Source organism: Meles meles, chromosome 7, assembly GCF_922984935.1.
Source record: "Meles meles chromosome 7, mMelMel3.1 paternal haplotype, whole genome shotgun sequence".
NCBI classification, from domain to species: Eukaryota; Metazoa; Chordata; class Mammalia; order Carnivora; family Mustelidae; genus Meles; species Meles meles.
The window spans coordinates 20,875,698-20,896,716 of NC_060072.1; the positions used below are offsets into that span (position 1 = coordinate 20,875,698).

At 37.2% G+C, this 21,019-nt stretch overlaps 1 protein-coding gene across 3 annotated transcripts in view; it reads right to left on the minus strand.

The window, feature by feature from the left end:
• Nucleotides 1-20,408, minus strand: part of GAS2L3 (growth arrest specific 2 like 3) — a 39,414-nt gene extending 19,006 nt beyond the window's left edge. The window contains exons 1-4 of one of the 3 annotated variants that reach the window (XM_046010559.1): nucleotides 20,191-20,408; nucleotides 19,791-19,919; nucleotides 6,211-6,258; nucleotides 852-1,020 (exon numbers count right to left, since the gene is read on the minus strand). In XM_046010559.1, the coding sequence (XP_045866515.1) occupies nucleotides 852-1,020; nucleotides 6,211-6,234 (193 nt within the window). In that variant the 5' untranslated portion in view covers nucleotides 6,235-6,258; nucleotides 19,791-19,919; nucleotides 20,191-20,408. Of the gene's footprint in view, nucleotides 1-851; nucleotides 1,021-6,210; nucleotides 6,259-7,132; nucleotides 7,260-19,790; nucleotides 19,920-20,190 lie in introns of those variants that run through there. The other 2 variants (XM_046010561.1, XM_046010560.1) reach the window with 2 other exon arrangements.
• Between the last annotated feature and the right edge of the window lie 611 nt (nucleotides 20,409-21,019).

Sequence of the window (21,019 nt, forward strand, 5' to 3'; positions counted from 1 at the left end):
TTACATAATAAGCTTTTAAAAAAACTATCCAAATCATCAAACTGATATGAGACAATTAGAGTGTATAGTGGTTTTAATTATCTTGGGAAGGCCACAGATGAAATTCTGTATTTAAAAGAGAGCGTGTGGGGCGCCTGGGTGGATCAGCGAGTTAAGTGTCTGCCTTCAGCTCAGGTCATGATCTCAGGCTCCTGGGATTGAGCCCTGCATTGGGCTCTCTGCTCAGCAGGTAGCCTGCTTCCCCTTCTCTCTCTGCCTGCCTCTCTGCCTACTTCTGCTCTCTCTGTGTCATATATATAAATAAAAATCTAAATTTAAAAAAGGTGTTTTTCTGGGAGATAGTTCAGAGCACTCCTGGTCTAACTGATAAAGAAATATGAAGCCAGATATTCTCCAAGCTGACACTTCCTCCTAGGTTTCACATACCTTTGCCCCTCAATCCCTCAGAAGCAGCAATCATTTTAATTACAATATATATTCCCCTCAGAATCTCATGCTTATATGAGATGGGGGGAGCACATCAGTAATAGAAATCCCAAATCAGATCTATATACTTTAAAAAAAAAAAAAGGTTTTAACATTAACAGTGAAAATGTTGATTATTCAATTTTACTATATAGACCTTTTCTATTAAGCCTCAACCTTTCTTACTATCCAAGCCCTAAGGTGCAGGGTGAATTGAAATATCTCCCCAACAGGAATGTAAGCTTGCAAGAACAAGGATATCAAATATTCTATTCACTAGAGTATCCTCAGACTCTGAAACAATCACTCCTTAACAAAGAGTAAGATTCTCAATAAATATTTAGTAAATAAAAAACTAAAATTTGGAGTATCTTTTCAAGCCTTACCTAATAAACCAGAGAGCCAGATTGACAGATCTTCTTGCATGGGCAACAGGGTGGCTTCATGCCTCACAGCTATCCATTCATCATACTGACAAACATCAGCCAAACCTGGCCCATGTCTGGGAGTCAGAGGACTCCGTGGACTTAGAGGCAGGTCTTCTCCAAACCATACCTGAAGAAAACACCAACCAAATGGATGCAACCTTTTAAAAGTTAGTGCAACCCACACTAATATTTAAATGATGAATTATAGACCATACATAATATGCACATGTATAAAACTGTGGCAGTTCACAGAAAGGTTATAAACTAGAAGCAAACTATTAAGCCAGAAACTTGAGACATTTTCAATATTCAATACTGTGGTAAATATAAATGAATCCTTAATCAATGAATGGATTCTACTATTGAACTACAGGATAAAAGTCAACAAATAATATTTTTCCTTCACTTGTTAGCTAACTAAGTTTAATAAATTACTTGCACCACAGCTTCAGCCTCTCAGCTATAGAATCAGTCAATGGTACCTGCCTTACAAGATACATCTTCGTAGCATCTAGCATTGGGGCTAACAACATTTGTTATACAACGGATAAATGAATGAATAAATGCATAAATGGCATTTTATAACTTCTGATCATAATAACAGTGTTCTCTTAAAAAAATTCTAAATAATCTGGTATGTCACCTGATTTTTGTAAGGTCCACAATCTAAGAATGGTTTTTACATGTTATTATCTATGAACCTATGTAATAGCCTCAATTTTGCCTACTTACTCACAAAGGCAAGAATATTTACTACCTGGCCAATCCCTGTTTAAGAATAAAAACTGACCTAAACGGGGCGCCTGGGTGGCTCAGTGGGTTAGCCGCTGCCTTCGGCTCAGGTCATGATCTCAGGGTCCTGGGATCGAGTCCCGCATCGGGCTCCCTGCTCAGCAGGGAGTCTGCTTCCCTCTCTCTCTCTCTCTGCCTGCCTCTCTATCTACTTGTGATCTCTGTCAAATAAATAAATAAAATCTTAAAAAAAAAAAAAACTGACCTAAACATAATACCAAACCAACAGTTGCAAAATTTTGAAATACAATTAGAAGTGCTTTAGTGTAAGATTACTTAGAGAAAAGACTTTAATTTCTCAATTCAGGAAGGGGTATTTGAGCCCAAGTGAAGTGATGAGGGATCCTCACTGGACGGAAGCTTGAAATGGAGGACCAGAACTTGAGTGAGATGAGAGCGTATCCTGACATGGGGACAGCCTTGTGCACAGTATCAGACCCTGAGTAGGATGAGGAGGGCGTCCCCAGGGGAAGATGGGGAACATCCCAGTGCAGGGTATCAGAGCCCAAGTGAGCTGAGAAAGACATCAACTCAGGGAGTGGGTGGTAGCAACAATGGGAGATTGTTATATTCACAGGGATTTATCAAATGGAAGCCAAGTTTCTCACAAGCCATAAGAGGTCAACTCTTTCAGAATAAGAGAAAACTAGAATGAATCCTGTGGTGACAGGAATATCTTTTACCGGAAAGCAAACAAGGCTCAAAGAATGATAGGTCAGCATGAAGGGACTTCTTCTACTGTCTAAATCAAGAGCAACTTGAGCATCATTACACATTGAATAAAACAGAAAACTATCAGTTCATATAGATATAAATATATGAATAAACAGGGATTTTGATGAGGAATGAGATTTTTATATGGTTTCAAAGTATTTCCCCACAAAATACTTTCACAAAGAGAAGAAAGAGTAATTTTACAGTAGAAAAACCTGACAGATGGCAACTTAAGCAAGTGATAAAGGTAAATACAATCAATAATGGGACAAATCGAAATTACATTCTACCTGAAAGGTTGCAGTGAGAAAATACAGTATCCCTCTGTGATATTCCTGCCAAATATTCATAACCTGAATCTAATCATGAGAATACAACAGGCAAATCCAAACTGAGAGACATCACACAAAATAAATGGTCTCTAATATTCAAAAGTGTCAGGGTCATTAAAGAAAGCAAAGATACTGTTATAGACAGATTAAGGGACATGACATTAGGTGGCAATACTGTACCAACGTTAATATCCTGGTTCCAATTATTTCATTGCTATTGTGTAGGATGATATCCTTATTTGTGAGAAATACACACTAAAGTATTGAGAGGTAATGGGGCATTAGACTGGCAACTTATTCTCAAATGGTTTAGCAAACAAGCATCTCTGTTCTACACTTAACTGCTACTTTGTAGGTTTGTGATTACTTTAAAATAAAGGTTTTTTAATTTTAAAAAAGGAGGTACAAGTATAGTTAATATGAAGTGCACCTATTCCCTTCTTGATTTTTAAATGTAGATCATTTTCCCTCTAAAATATATTAAACTTATTGAAACATATTTAAGGCAAATCTTACTACACAAAATAAAAATCCATAACACCATTATTAATCCAGATAACTTTTGAAGAAAAAAAAAGAGTTGTTTCCAAGTTCCTATGATGAGAAGCAAATCAAAAAACATGAATACATACCACAAAAGGGAAGCAGAAGTAGTGAAACTCAATAAAAATATCAAAAGATTTTAAATAAATAAATAAATAACTCATTTGAGGGCCATTATTTTCGGAACTAAGAATAGAGATTAAGGAATGAAATCCCAAATATAGAAAGATATTAAAAGTTTTAGGAAAGACAACATGTCTTTTTTATTTATTTCTCTGAATTCTCTTAAAATTACTTCAAAGGGAGTATAGTAAGGATTTACTATTTAAATCTTCCTTTCATAAGCATGTCTTATTTCTGTTAGCACATGGTATTCAGTTAAATATTTGTTAAATAATTGAGGACATTAGCAAATGACTCTTTGCACCATCAAAATCAAGATGTATCTTACAGTTGAAGATATTTTATAGCAAATAGAATGTTATTTGTCTTTTAACAATTTGGCTGAGCTGAAAAAAGGCAGAGCAGTTGCAAATGTTTGTCAAGGAAGGATGTGATACAGTTAGAAGGGTAGTTTTGGAAAAAATTGTTTGTGAAAATGAAGAGGCTAACATTAACAGAAGCCATTCTAATTTCTTGCCACATTAGAGAAAAGAATACTTGAATTCTCCTATTCCTGCCCAAAAAAGACTATAATAACTTGGGCTAGTCAATACCATATTCATGTTGTTAAAATTTAGATGTTAATAGCAAAAACTGTACGTATAAATGTTGTCCTCAAACATGTGAAAGCTGTCATATTGCAAAGATTGTTAATCCACAGGCAATCTATAGATGAACTTGAGTACATACAAAAACTTAACTTACAATTAGGCAAACTTTTATGCCTATACACAAATGGGCCTTTTCTCAGTTCATAGCTTTTTGTCAGATTCTCAAAGGACTATGTATGACCCAAAAGAGATCAGGAACAACTGTTCATTGATTTTTTTAGACTGTATGTTTATTTACTAATCAGAATGAACAATATTAAAAAAAAAGGGAGCAAGGAAGATCTTAATGTATTAAATTAACAAGAAACCAGCTGATAAGCTATCTACTGAATGTCTCCTCTCTACGAGGCACTTATGAATAATTACACAATGGTCTAACACAATTAGCAGAGAAAGAGGTGAAAATCCTACAAAGTTTTCACACTCATCAGAGAGAGAAGTAAAAACATCCATGACTAGATGTCAAGATTACTCTTAGAGAAGAATTAATAAAGATGGATCTATTAGACTCTAGATCAGAGAAGGTTTCATGGAACTATAAAACAAAACTATAAAGAAAAATCACCAAGCTAAGAAAATATTAATGGCATTAGAGTTGAATGAGAAAAACATGGTCAATGCAAGAATTATAAAAAGCACCCATTAAAGAATCAAGAAAATATAATTAACATGAAACTGAGGACATTTCTGAGATGTAGATAAAAAGAGAACAAATTGAAATAATTGGATAAAAAATAGTTTTGAGTAATAAAGGAGTTTTGAGCATACTCAATGGGGATTTGAGAGGACCCAAAGAGCAAGCATAAGACCTTTTGGGAGACTGCCATGACTCCCGAGTCCCAAAAGGGAAAGAGTATAATAGAACTCTTTATTAATACAGCTGCATAGCACACACAGGAGGGAGTATAAGCAGGATCATATTCAGAATTGTTGTTAACATTTGATAAATCAGCTTTAGTCTTCACCACTGTCATCTTGATAAGCATTCTTTTGAAAGAAAAAGAAAGGAAGGAAGGAAGGAAGGGAGGGAAGGTGAGTTTCATGACATAGGTATAATCTCCAGTTTTATATGTGGAGAGTTTGGTTATACCAATGATACAATCAAACTGCTGAAGTGTCTACTATGCAACATACATTCTAGTAGGCACTTGGCTGATGTTCTCTCATTGATTCCATTCATTTCCTGAACAACCACCTCACCTTGGAGATGAGGATGCAGAGGTAAAATAAACTTTCAGAATCTTACAGAGTTGGCAGAACCAGAACCAGAAATGATTGATTCTGAAGTTCTCACTTCACAAAGCAAATTTTATTATCAGCTGCTTGCATCTTTATAGGTAGAATTTCAATGTGATTTTTATCTTTAAATTAAGATTCAAGCATATTCTAATTATATCAAAAGAAAACTTTTAAAAGAATATAAGAGTAATATAGCAAATACCAATTCTGGAAATCATTCAAATATAAGATTATTCTGGTTTGTCTAATTATCTCCATCTTGCTTCCCCTCACCCAAAACAAACAACCAAGCAAAAAAAAACAATTTAAATGTTTTAAGTTTTAATGTCTGGTCATTTATAGGCATTACAGGGCACAGGCATAATTATCTAAAATGATTTATTACTGTCTTCATTGAGAACTCTTTTAATTACAAATATATACTAAATTGTAAGGAGAGGAAAATTATAAAATGTTCCAATTCTCTTCCCAGGATAGTAGGGTGGACACACCAATTCTAAGGAATTTTTGACTTTTTGAAAAATTTTATTAACATATAATGTATTATTTGCTTCAGGGGTACATGTCTGTGAATCATCAGTCTTACACAATTCAGAGCCCTCACCATAGCACATACCCTCCCCAATGTCCATAACCCAGCCACCCTATACCTACCCCCACATCCCCAACAACCCTCAGTTTGTTTCCTGAGATTAAGGAATTTTTGACTCTTACAAATAATTTGTATAAGTGAAAGCTTAAAATCTTTTCAGAACTAGAAAGTTAAAATATAGTCATTTCTGTTATTAAAATTTCATGCTTAAAAGAACTAGTACAGTAAAAACATTGTGGGATAATTTTAGTATTCTAATTATTATAATTTTATATAACCTCACATAATTATCTCATAATTTAAAGACATATTTTCCCAAGAAAAACACTTACTTGAGTTGTAGGTTGCATGGTCATCTATATTGAAATGAAACTGCTTTTCTGAAAATAGAACAAAACATCAATATGCAAATAATGGTAGCTTTCCTACTCCCCAACACCCAAATTTTAAGGAATCTGCTTTAGTCTCCTGTTTGACTGAAAACTTCAAACTTTTTCTTCTATTTAGAACAGTGTGACTGTAGAAGAAATCAATAATCACTCCTAGCTTCTCACTTATGAAAGTACTCCTCATTTAAAAGAGGAAAACCTGAAACAGTTTCTGGCCTAATATCAAGGTAATTCTGGAAGCATCTGGCTAGAAAATAAAACTGACAATAAAACTTATCACATAAAAGTCTCCCCAAAATTTCCCCTGTAAACATAAACACCAACAGCACAACAACTGATACAGAAGTCAAGTATCTCTCATCTGATTTTTATAAAGAGATCATATGAATTCATCTGGACTTTGCAGAAATTCACAAGCTTAGCCATTAGCCTCTTCTGCCAGACAACAAGGTAGTAAAGACAGATATCAACTTTAACTATAAAACAACACTCAATGCCTTCCCATAAGAACTTTTCATAAGCTGTTTTCTACATAAAATACTAAAGACAAAAAAAAGAAACAGCAATTTTAACTCCAAAGTACTATTTTTTAAATCTATTGAAAAAAATACAATTTTAATTAATTAGGCTAGTACAATTATTTAATGTAATTTTAGAGGGAAAAAAGGTGAAAAACTTAAAAACACTCAGAATAAAAGAGACTATATAAAACCTAGGATTTTTTATTGCTTATGGCAGCATAATATACTAGTCTATTTTTTATTATAAACTACCATTAAAACATTATAAAAAAATTAAAATGGTCTATAATGCTGTCAATTTCCAAGAAAAAGTTACTTTCTCCTCTAAGTTTTGCCAAACATACCTCATGCACAGTATCAACTACACATACACATACACAGGAACATTTCTTCTGGTACCAAAGTTGAACTTGAGCTAAATCTAACTGAAAAGTCTAATATTACATCACGTTTTCTTTGCAGGAAGGCAAAGGACAGCAGAATGTCCTTTTTGATGTCATTTTTCCTTCTCTCTACCATAGCAAAAGGCCAAAGTACAATTGAGCATTACTAATGAGCTTGTTATGCTTCCCACGAGCTAATTCAGTGGGGAATACATTTTCCTTTGGCATAAATAATTCTTTGTCCTCAACAAAGATCCACAGTAAGAAGCTTCCGAGACTATTTTTTAAAAATGCAGCAAAGAAGCTGCTCCCATTAAAATAAGGAGTCCCACATAATCAGACAAGAGCTTTAACAGTTGGAACTGCCAACCCAAAACAAAAGAAGGCCTAAATTATAAGGCATGTGCAAATCAAGAACAGTGACACATTCACAAAGAAGCTATCACAAAAATGTTTCATAGTTGCACTTTTTATGGAAAATCCAACAAAATTGGTTTTACAAAAGAAATGAAGAATTTGGGCACAACCTTCAGTCACTTGAGCTTTAGCAGAAGAGTCTTTTTTATACATATTTTTCAAAGCATTCTTCTTGTGATGACAAAAATATAACCATCTGTATTACCTTTAAAAAGAAATTTTCTAATAAATTGTACTCAAATAGACAATAATGTAACTTCATATATGAAAAACTATCACATATACAAATACATGCTTTTATTGGGAAACTTCGATAAACTGATGAGATTGTATCAGTGAATCAATTAATTGAGTACTCATCATGTTCCAGATCCTGAGAGCCAGTTATTAATATTTTCTAGTCATTTATTATTCTTTTTCTAAACCATTTTTGTGTCCTCAGGTATTTAATCCCAAGAGTAGCATCTATTCTACAGTTACCCCTATGCCAAGTCTGCACCACAATCACAATTCTTACCTCCCACTCATTTGGTTACTACCTATTTTCCTCTTTTCTATCTTTCCCTAAAAATCTCAGTCCCTATTTTTCTCACATAAACCAAATATGATGAATCAGCAACACTTCATTTTTGGAGCTGCATTTTAATCAGCAAATTATTGCCTTTATTTTGTTTTGCTTTTGTCTTTCTCTCTTTTGGGAGGAGTCTATTTCAATTCTTTGACAACTTGAGGAAGCCTTTTCCCTTAGATATGGGCAAGAAGATCTCTGATTTGACCAAACTATACTGTAACCCTGCTGGGAATCATTCACAAGACCAGGAATTTATACAGGGATCTTAAAGGAAGAGAACTAACTTTTACAGTCTGAGGAAATCAGAAATGCAAAAGGCACTCACTCATCCACCTGAAACCTGAACAGAATTTGGACCTAACCCACTCATCTTAGAAACAGGTTCAGTCATGAGGTCCTCAAGATCATTTATGGTTAGCCTCTTCATACCAATTTAACTTAAAATCATGATGGCAGAAAATGCCAACCTGTTGAACAGATCCTTCTTCCCACAGCTGTAGGCTTTGAAACTGAGTACATTTTTATCCCCCACCCACATTATCAGATATGACTGGAGAACATAAGGTGGAATAGTACTGGTATGAATGGGGAAGGGGAGAGTTTGGAAAAAAATGATAAAAAAGCAAAGAAACAAGGTAAGTTTTTTCAGGAAAAAAATGACATTAACTGCCATCGTACCACATTTAGCACTCAGACAGCAGATTATTGCCAAAATACATAAACTTCAGGGATACGATAAATGCCAAAATTGGGATAGTGGGATAATGCTTATTGTTGAGAGATGGGAGAAAGATGAGCTTGGGAAGAAATGCCCAGAAGCCTTTCAACTGCACTGGTAAGATTTTATTTCAAGGGGGTGCCTGGGTGGCTCAGTGGGTTAAGCCACTGCCTTCGGCTCAGGTCATGATCCCAGGGTCCTGGGATCGAGCCCCACATCGGGCTCTCTGCTCAGCAGGGAGCCTGCTTCCTCCTCTTTCTCTGCCTGTCTCTCTGCCTACTTGTGATCTCTCTCTGTCAAATAAATAAATAAAATCTTTAAAAAAAAAAAAAAGATTTTATTTCAAGATAAATGGTGAGAACACTGGTGTTATTATACTAGTCTGTATGCCTTTCTGTATATCAAAAACCATTTAATCATTTTTTAATGCTTCATTTAGAAAAACAATTGTAGAAGGTATCAGGATTTTTTTCAGGGTGGGGGGAGGGGACTTTCTTAGCTTTAAAGTTTGGGTTAAATATTTCCTAACTGCCTAATAGGGAAAATAGAAATGCTATAGTAATACCAAAGATATTTCATTTTTTAAAATATGTACTAAAATAACACATCATAAAAGCACCAGCTCTGGTAGTAGAAAGTAGCAGACACATCTGGTTTGAATTCCAGGTCCAGCACATTAGCTATATGACCTTGGGGTGCTTAACTTTTCTGATTCTCAGTGTTCTCATCTGTAAAATGGGATACTACCACCTCCTCCACATGGTTATTATAACAATTAAAAGAGATGACACACACGAAGTACCTGACACATAACTACCACTTAACAAATGAGTTGATATGATTAATATTTTGACGAGACATGATTATAGTTCATTTAATATAGCTTATCAAATTAAAAAGAGATAAGGCTAGTAATACCTAGAAATCATTAAACATAATATGGGAAGCTTCTTTTGCTAATAAATACATATAGTTATAAGTGAAAGCAAAAGCTTTAAAATAGCCATGTCATCATGGGGAGGATACTCAGATATGAATTTGTGACTCACAGTTCTCTTTGCTAGATTACAAGTCTTCAGGAACTTATCTAACATCAGCCCTTTGCTCCATTCAGTCTGTCTCCTTGTTGTCCTCCCTCAGTTTTGTTCACTTCTGTGGCTACATCACTGTTCAGTCTGTATGCTTTTCCACGGGGTGAACACTCATGCATTGATTCAACAAGCATTTACTCTTCCTCTTTAATGAACTAGGACCACAACCAGGAGACAAAGTAATGAACGTAACAGACATGTGACTGCTCTTATGGAACTAATACACCAGTCGGGAAATTTCTAAAAAGCAACCACACAAATGAATACACAGAGTTAAATCTTGATAATTTTACTTTGAAGGAAAGAACGGGGAAGGAAACAGCAGGGCCTACCTTAGACTTAGATCGAATGCTTAGAAATGGTTTAGCTGGGGGCGCCTGGGTGGCTCAGTGGGTTAAAGCCTCTGCCTTCGGCTCAGGTCGTGATCCCAGAGTCCTGGGATCGAGCCCCACATCGGGCTCCCTGCTCAATGGGGAGCCTGCTTCCTCCTCTCTCTCTCTCTCTCTCTCTCTACCTGCCTCTCCACCTACCTGAGATTTCTGTCTATCAAATAAATAAATAAAATCTTTAAAAAAAAAAAAAAAAAAAAAAGAAATGGTTTAGCTGAAGGGAAAACATGAATTGAAGAATGGTAAGAGTTAGGGAATGAGAGGAAGAGTTCTAAGAACAGAGAATAATTTTTGCAAAGACTCTGAGGAGAAAACGTGGCATGTTCCCAGAACCGAAAGAAGCAGGCATGGCCAGAGCAAGGACAATATGTGGCTAGGGAGGGGGCTGAAAAGTTAGGCAGCAGCCCCATCCCACTGGGCCTCCTGAAGAAATTAGATTTTATTCTAGGTGCAGTGAGAAGCCATGGGAGAGCTTTAACCAAGGGAGAGACAGTCCAATTCCAAGTTTCCAAAGAGCTCTTTGAGGGGGAGAGCGGAAGACGGCAGTGAAATAGTGATGGGCTTAACAGAGAAAGTGGAAAAGAAACAGAAAGGGGAGTAGCTAGAGATGTGGGGAAAAGAACCAGGGGAAACAATGAAAGAAGGAGACATAGAGAGGGTAGAAACAGTGAGACCGTATAGGAAATGGGAGCACACAGGTAAAGAGATGGAGAGGAGCCTGGCAGAGGAAGAGTTAGGAAATCTGCAGGACTGCAGTAGTTCGGTGACAGTGAGAGATGCAGTAGTTCGGTGACAAACAGTGAGTGAGTTAGAACAGTGACATTATCTCCACTTTAGAGAAGTGGATGGAGTTGATATCCACTTCAGTCAGAACCAAGACCTGATAACGGTTGGAGACGAGGGGTGGAAGGGAGGGATGTAAGGGCAGAGTGAAATGTCAAAAGTGACTCCCAGGTTTCTGGCTTAAGCAATTGAGCAAATACACAGAGGGAGCATTTATTGAGGTGAGGATGATAAGAGTGTGAACAAATCGAGGCAGGGAACACAATACAGACAGGTCAAAAGTGCTGTGTTTTGATCATGTTTAATTTGAGAAGACTTTAAAGACATTCTAGTGGAAGTGTTTGTCTGGCAGATGGTAATACTAATGTAGAGCTGAGAAGAAAGTTTAAGAGAAGGTAGAAATTGTCGGAAAATACTTGGGAGGTAAAGCTATTAAGAAGAATGAGATAATTCTTCTTCTGTCTTGAGAAAGAAATGGAGAAAGCAGTAATAAGGGCCTAAGAACAAGAGAAAAAACTGAGAAAATCCAATATTAGTCCTGAGAAAGAGTTAGCATAGGAGATAGATAAAGAATAGTTGAACAGATTCATCATCATCTTAACTAACCCAGACTTATAATTTGTTTAACTTCTTCCCAGTAGCCCTTCCTGACAGGCCTGAATTACTTCTGATTCTATCATTAGCTCTTGAATTCACATAGCATTTCCCCAATGTCTTGCCTTACACTGCTTCATACCATTTTCTGTTATTTCTGTGCATTGCTTTGCCAACTATATTGTAAGTTCCTGGACTGCTGCTAGAAGCAGTATTGAAAGGGTATATTCAAGCCTAAAGTTTAGGAAACACTTTAGGTAAATCTCCAGGGAAAATTGGGTTGTCTTTCTTCTCCACAGTATTTCTACTGTGGAACAAAATGTGACAGCAGCTTGGAACCAGCTAAATCATAGACAAGTATCTACTGGGAGACCTTTTTTTTTTTAATTTTTGATATTCTTTATTATTTTCATGTGACATGAACTGATAAATAATTTTGCCTCTCAACCAGCGGCGGAATATGTACAATGGTTACTAGTCAAAGTACCAGCAGGTCAAGTGAGATGCGTGATAACCAAAGGAATCGCGAAGAAAAAAAAAAAAAAAAAAAAAAAAGAATGGTGTATAGGCAGAGGGTCCAAGTGAAAAGCATAGAATAGCTGTGCCAAGGGGCATGGATTCTGGAAGCAATGAGCTACTCAGGAATATGTGTGCCTCAGTGAGCAAGTACAATTTTATCCCATCTTTAATGAACTCTATTTGTAGTAGACAGAATAATGGTTCCCCAAAATGTTTACATCCTAATCCCCAGAACCTGTGAATACACTACTTTGTGGGCAAAATGGGCATTGCAGATAGAGTAAATTAAAGACTTTGGGATGAGTGATTATCTTGGTAGGTCAAGCAAAATCACAAGAGTCTATGTAAGAGGAATGCCATGGCCAAAATTCCTGATGAACATAGATGCAAAAATGTTCAACAAAATATTAGCAAACTGAATTCAACAATACATTAAAGGGATCATATACCATGATCAAGTGGGATTTATTCAGGAATGCAAGGATGGTTCAAACCCACAAAGCAATCAACATGATATACCATGTTAACAAAATAAAAAACAAATGATCAGCTCAATAGATATAGAAATAACATTTAACAAAATTCAACACCAATTTATGAGGCAAATTCTCAACAGAGTTGTTATAGAGGGAACATAATTTAACATAATAAAGGCCATATATGACAACCACACAGCTAACATTATGTGGTCAAAAGCTGAATTATCTTTCCTCTAAGATCAAGAACAAGAAATGGATGCCGACTCTCACCACTTTTATGCAACACAGTATTTGACAGTCATGGTCAAACAATTAGACAAGAAAAAGAAAAGTATCCAGATTGGAAAGGAAGAAGTAAAACTGTAATTATTTACACATTACATGATATTATATATAAAACACCCTAAAGACCACCAAAAAATCTTAGAACTAACAAATGAATTTAGTAAAGCTACAGGATTTAAAAATCAATACATAGAAATCTGTTCCTTCTAGACACTAATAACAAATTATCAGAAAAAGAAATTAAGAAAATAATCCCGTTTAGAGTTACATCAAAAAGAATAAAATACCCGGGAATAAATTTAACCAAGAAGGGAAAAGACCTGTACAAACTGAAAATTTTAAGACATTGATAAAAGAAATTGAAAAAGATGCAAATATATGAAAAGATATTCCATGTTCTTCAACTGGAAGAATCAATTAAATTGTCCATATTACCCAAAGCAATACATATTCAGTACAATCTCTCTCAAGATTCCAATGGCATTTTTCACAGACACAGAGCAGAACAATCCTAAAATTTATATGCTTGATCACTCTCTGACTCTCTCTCTCAAAAAATAAATATATAAAATCTTTAAAAAACACACAGCACGGTACTGGCATGAAAACAAATACATAAATCAATGGAAAAAATTAGAGAATCCAGAAATAAACCCATACATTTATGATCAATGTATAACAAAGGAGCCTAAAATATGTTATAGCAAATGCACAGTCTCTTCAATAAATGCACTGGGAAAACTGAACAACCACATGCAAAAGAATGAAACTGGACCATCATTTTATACCACACACAAAAATTAACTCAAAATGGATTAAAGACTTGAATTTGAATGTGAGACCTGAAACCATAAAACTCTTAGAAGAAAACATAGGTGGTAAGCTCCTTGACATCAGTCTTAGAGATGATTTTTGGATCAAACTCCCAAGGCAAAGGCAACAAAAGCCAAAATAAATAAGTGAGACTACACAAACTAAAAAGCTGATGCACAAGAAAGTAAACCATCAACAAATGAAAAGGCAACCAACAGAATGGGAGAAAATATTTGCATATCTTTTATGTGATAAGGAGTTAATATTCAACTCAACTCAGTAGCAAACCAAACAATCTGACTAAAAAATGGACAGAGAACTGAGGGTTGCTGGGGGCTAGGTGGGGGGAAGGATAGGGTGGCTGGGTTATGGACATTGGGGAGGATATGTGCTATGGTGAGTGCTGTGAATTGTGTAAGCCTGATGATTCACAGATCTGTACCCTTGAAGCAAATAATACATTATATGTTAATTAAAAACATGGACAGAGGACTTGAATAGATATTTGCCCAAAGTAGACATACAGATGGCCACAGACACATGGAAAGACGCTCAAAATCATTAATCATCAATGAATGCAAATCAAAACTACAATGAGGTATCACCTTACACCTGTCAGAATGACTTACCAAAAAGCCAAGAAATAACAAGTATTGGTGAGGATGTAGAGAAAAGGGAAACCTCTTGCACAATTAGTGGAACGCAAATTTATGCATCCACTATGAAAAACAGTATGAAGTTTCCTCAAAAAATGAAAAATAGAACTACTATGTGATCCAACAATTCCACTTCTGGGTATTTATTCAAAGAAAATGAAGACACTGATTTGAAAAGCTATATGCATCCCCAAGTTCACTACAGAAACAACCTAAGTGTCCACTGACAGATAAATGGATAAAGAGGTGGTGTATGAATACAATGGAATATTACTCAGCCATAAAAATGAATGAAATCTTGCCATTTGTGACAATATAGAAGGATTTAAGGGCATTATGCTAAGTGAAATAAGTCAGATAGGGAAAGACAAATACCTACCGTATGATCTCACTTATATGTGGGATCTAAACAAACAAACCAACCAAGCTGATACATAGAGAACAGATTGGTGGTTGCCAGAGGTAGGAATTAAGGGGTGGGCAAAATGGGTGAAGGGGTTCAAAGGGTACAAACCTACAGTTTATAAATCATGGGGATGTGATGTATAGCATGGTGACGACAGTTTATAATAATGTATTACACATTTGAAAGCTGTTCAGAGAGGAGATCTTAAAGGTCCGCATCACAAGAAAAAAATTTTAACTATGTATGGGAATGGATGCTAGCTAGATTTTTCATGGTGATCATTTTACAATATATACAAATATCAAGTATGTATGTTGTACATCTGAAACTAATATGAGACATGTCAACTGTATCTCAAAAAAATACATTTTTTTAAAAAGAGGGATGAAGAAAAGTCAAAGAAGCAGAGAAACAGATTTGAGTAGCATCACTGTCAGCCTTAAAGATGGAAGGAGGAGACAAGGAACACAGGTGCCCTCTCAGAGCTGGAAAGGGAAAGAAATGGGACTTCCCCCTGGAGCCTCCAGAAAGAAGGAAGCCCTAATAATAATTTTTTAGCTCATTTCAGATTCGTGACCTCCCAAACCATAAGATAACAAATTTGTGTTGTTTGCAACCACTATGGTTGTGGTAATTTGTTCCAGCAGTAACAGGAAAGTAATAGTGGAAAAAGGAAGCTGTGCCCAGAGGGTCAAGATATTTGGCCCCAAGAAAGCAATATGCACCCAAAACATGACTGGAAGATACAGTGATCCAACATATTGAAGCAATGAGAAAAATGGCACCAGTGTGTATAGTATGCTAAAAGAGAAATAAAACCAAACAAAGAAAAATACAAAATTTATAGGTAAGACCCATTGTGCTCTGTGTTCTTTATCATCATCTCCTCCTCATCATCATCATCACTATCATCAAATGGGCCTGCCTTTGTATAACTGAAATTACTTATTCATTTCCTCACTCATTTACATATTTTAAATAGAGGAATTGAATCTGAAAATAGGTAGGAATGAGTCTGGAAGAAGTCTATTTAAAAAAAATTGTAAAAAACACCTCCCAAACTCCCTCCCTAATTTAGGTTACACAGCAATATATGCTTTTATTTTACTCTATACTTTCTAAAATAAGACCCTTATAGGGGGAACATTCTCCACTTCTTCTACTACTGCGTAGAAATTAGTGCTAAAATTAGTACCAGAATTACTCCTAAATACAGTAAATGTTGCATTTATCACTAAAGGGAATATGAAACAATAATGAAGTAAATCTGTGGTATACTCATTTAAGGAAAATGCAGCTTCCAAAGCAGACAAAGATTTTTCAAGAGAAAGAAATAAGATTCTTACAGCTTCTTAAAAACATCACATGTCATTTGCAAAATTACAAAGACTATTCATTTGTTGGGAGTCTTTGCTTTTCTATTTGAAATTTTCCTTTTGCAATGTTTCATAGAGATTCAACCTAAATAACTTAATTTTATGTTCAATAGAACTATTCATTTATCAAAATAGTTTTAAAGAACTTAAAATATTTTGGCTTTATATATGATAAACTAAAAGACTCTACGGAAAACATACCCATACACAAACACTAATATAAAGAAATGTAAAAACACCATAAAAAGTATCTATTAACAAGAAACTGCTCAAATAAGTTGTCATACATTCATATAGTGGATTTATTCAGCCACTTGTAAAAATAATAGCTATATCTACTGATATGAAAAGATGTTATGTGACCAAAAGCAACCTGCAGAACAGCATGTATAATTATGTTATTGGGATCACAATGTTTTCTAAACTGGGGGCGGGAGGGTACAAAAAAGAAAAACTTCTGAACACAGTCAAGTTTTTCAACAGTCAATTTTATTTTTAGGATCCATAATTATAACATGTCATTCACCAGGAGAAAAAAAAAGGCATTATGTTTGAAACTACATAAAGTGAGCTCTTCAACCATAGTTAACTGTATACTGTTACAAAAAAGTATATGTTGTGTGATAGTGGGCAGAAATTTCCAACAGCCAGCACTTCAGCAATATCTACCATATGACTAATGGTCATAGTACTATAAATTCCTAAGATGCTTTCAACATCAAAGATGAAATTAATGTTTAGTGCATATGCTACATTTTATTACATTCTAGTTCTTTAGAAATTAGTAATTTATTGATAAAATAAATGGCAACTTTCTGTTAAAATAACCTACTATGTAACAATGTAATAACACTTCTATTTTTAAAAGGAGAAACACTAAAGAAATACAAATGCAATGACTGCCTTATCGTGTAAACATGCCTTCTGAGGCATTTCTTTATGGCAGTTAAATTTTGATTAAAAATTGTGAAACTGGAAGTGAGATAAACTTACTGACAAACTCAAGTTTCCTATCCTCTCAAATTCTATGTACATGACATGGTTCTTTAGGTATGTAACGGTGTATCTGATATCAAAGTATAGAAAGCAATAGGTAATAAGAAGGTTATAAAACACATAAACACAGACATACACGGACATGTTACTAAAAGTAAACTATAACAATACATATTAACTTAATCCTTTACTTCCCTCCTCAACAGTCAGCTTGAGAAAAATTATTGAAATAATTGAACTTTCTTTTTTTTTTTTAAAAGATTTTTTATTTATTCATTTGACAGAGAGAGAGATCACAAGTAGGCAGAGAGGCAGGCAGAGAGAGAGGAAGGGAAGCAGACTCCCCGCAGAGCAGAGAGCCCGCTGCGGGGCTCGATCCCAGGACCCTGAGATCATGACCTGAGCCGAAGGCAGCGGCCTAATCCACTGAGCCACCCAGGCGCCCCATAATTGAACTTTCTTAACTCCAAACTTGAGATTTACGGGGGAGGGGAGATTATAGAAGAGTGCTGCATTAGTATAAATACAGTGAATACACCAAAGCTAAATGGGAAAATACAAATTAGGAAACATTGCTTCTGAACTGGTCAATTCTCCAAACACCATTGGACTCATTTAGTTTTTAGTAATAGCATGTATGTTGCTGACATTCTTCTCTTATCACACACTTTGATCTACCATCACAAATTATTTCTTACTATTTTTTATTATGAAGTATTCAAAAATAAAACTATACATGGCAGAAATGAACCTGGGCTATACAAACAACTCTGTGCAGACAAGTTATGTAACACGAGGAATATAAATGAAGGGCAGTGTGACACACAAAAAAACGGGGTGGACTGAATTCTGAGTGGACTCAGTAGGTTATTTACTTTCTCTGAGCTTCAGTTTCCTCACCTATAACGTGCAGATTACACCAACTACATTACAGGATTACCAGGAGGTTTAACATTAATGTAAGTAAAGCACCTAAAACACGTACCTGCATCATCTAGGTAATAATGTGTTTGATATATAGCAACAATTACTATTTTTAGTGCTTACAGGTATTAAATTAATCAACGAATAAGAACTCATCACTGTCTTTAGCACTACATTTACCTGCTGTGCCTCTCAGTCCTTTGGGTGTAGCTTGAAACTTTTAATCCAAATTAAACAGCAAGAAATAATAATAGTTATATCTCAGGCACTGTACTAAACTATTTACAGGATTATTTATTTCATTTAATCCTCATGACCATCCTCCCATCAATAAGGTAGGAGTTGTTAACTTTTTTTCTACAGATTAGGAAATTTAGGCTTAGAAAGATTAAAAAACTTGCCTAAGTCATACCCATGGTAAACCTGATTTCAGAACTTGCATGCTTAGCAACTTTGCTATGTTAAAAAGAAATATTACTTTTAATTCAATAATGTCAAAATAGTAGACACCTACTATCCAAAGCTGTTAATGAATTTTTGAAACAGATGAATCAGACAACTTGTATCAGAATATATGACAGAAGATTCTCACCAGTTTCCACTTTTTCATTCAAATCCAACCCAATCTCCTCCCAAAGAAAATCTGAGGTGGCTAGAATTCCAATTCCTAATAATTTAAATCCCAAGAAATGTGATCACATAGCAGCTCACCAACTGCTTATCTTCTGATAAAATAGTTACCAGCGCTCTTCACACGAGCAAAACAAAACCCGAAGTGTAACTTGGACTGTGCCTGCAAAAAACCACCTCTTCACTTAAGAACTGGATCAGCAACTCCGCCATGCATACCACAGCACTCTTAAATCCGTAAAATTCAACTTGAAAAGATTAGTTAGGAAGCAGGAGTGACTGCGTCAGGAAGGACACCTTCCAAGAGCTTCCCCAGGTTTCCAGGGCAATCTACAAGCCTACCCTTCCTTTTACCCCACAAGGCAGCCCTCCAAACTAAGGGATGGAGCTGGGAAAGCAAAGCCCTGCCGGGACAGGAGAGAACAAATAGGGACGAGGCTGTAAACTTTGCCAGAGGAGAAAATGACCGTCTGTGTCGTTCTCTTTCCAAGGTCTGTGACTTTATTAATTCTTCCAAAGAGTGGTGAGGAATCAAATGACCCTATATGGGCTAGGCGCTTGCGGATAAGGCTGGCCCTAGAGACCTTCAGCTAGCTTCAGGTTCTGATCTCCCTCTCGTTTTCTAAAGCAGACCAGTAATGGCTTGATACCTCTTCCCCAACCTACTACGTCCCCACCTGCTGCCCACTCCCCGCCCCTGCACACCTGTTGCCCCTCGCGCCGCACCAAGGTGGGCAAGACAGGGCGGGCAAAACGTCACCTTGACAGCCCCAGGGACCAATCAGAGGACGCGGCTTCCGCGGCGGACCAATCGCAGAGCGTCCTGGATTCCGCGGAGAGATCCAACCAAACCAGCGCTTCGACTCGGCGGAGCGCCGGGGGTCCTCGACCCCGCAGACTGAGACTCGACAGCCCCAATAAGGCGAGGAAAGGCTCGCAAGGAAAAGAGAAAGCAAACAGGGAAGTACTCACCCGCCCAGGCGCGGGTGGTCACTTCTCCCTGCGGGATGACATTTCGGTTCAATCTGTGCGAAGCCGGCACGCCCCTGACCAACCGCCGCCGCCTCTGCCTGGGTCTCAGGTCTCGCCGCGGTTCCCCGCCTGTTTCGAAAGGACCAATCAGAAGGCGGAGGGAGGGCGTGGCTGGAGGCCCCGCCCCAGGCCGCAGGGAGCACGCGACTCGCGCGCGCGCGCCTCAGTCAGCCGGGGCGCCCCGCCTTCCACCGCTTGGAGCCTTCCAAGTCTGGTGGCCAGCCCCGCTTTTCATGGGAAAGGGAAGTGGCTTGGTCACGAAGGAGGTCCCCCCCTCTGGCACCCCGGCGACATCAACAGCCCCGAAGTTTGTCCCGATGGGCAGAAGAGGTGAATCAACCTCGCGAGTAGACATCCTGGAGAGTTGCCGGGTAGAGTTCAAGGGTGTTGCCGAGTCGTACCCAGATCTGTTAAGAGCCCCTCCCAGCTGCACGGCACTGGAGATCCGGCGGTAGTGCGGGCGCCACGGTTTCCGGAGACAAACTGTCACCCAGTAGGAATAGGAGTCCTAAGCAGAAACCTTCCCGAGAGAGGTCCCTCTTCCTGTGAGGTTCGATGTTGAAAGATGGAGAGCTCCCGGCCACAACTGGAAGCAAACAGGATGTTGGCAATTACTTCAGGAAACCCGAGAGAGGGGGGTAAAAAAATTAACCTCATCACAATGAGGGATGCTTACTAGCTCCGAGGGTTGAAATCGAGCAGGGACTGGACTTCAGTGTAGCAATAAAAAGGTCTCTGATAACTGTAACTGTAATGTGACTTGTTAATAGTTGGGGGGGTGGGGGGGAGTCAGTAGTCAAAAGCCTGGAGGCCTAGACCCTTCCCTCCTAGTTGGATTTGGTCAGATCATGTCACTTCTCCGGCCCTCAGTTTCCCAACTGTAAAATGAGGGCGTTGATGTGGAAGGATGCTCTCTCTCTCTAGAATTTATTCCTTCATTCACTCATCAAAATCAATGAGGATGGGGCGCCTGAGTGGCTCCGTCCTTAAGCGTCTGCCTTTGACTCGGGTCATGATCCCAAGGTCCTGGGATCAAGCCACATGTGGGGGTCCCTGTTCAGTGGGGAGACTCCTCCCTCGTCCTCTGCCTGCTGTTCCCCCTACTTGTGCTTTCTCTATCAAATAAAATCCTAAAAAAAAAAAAAATGAGATCCTGCTGCTGCATTGCT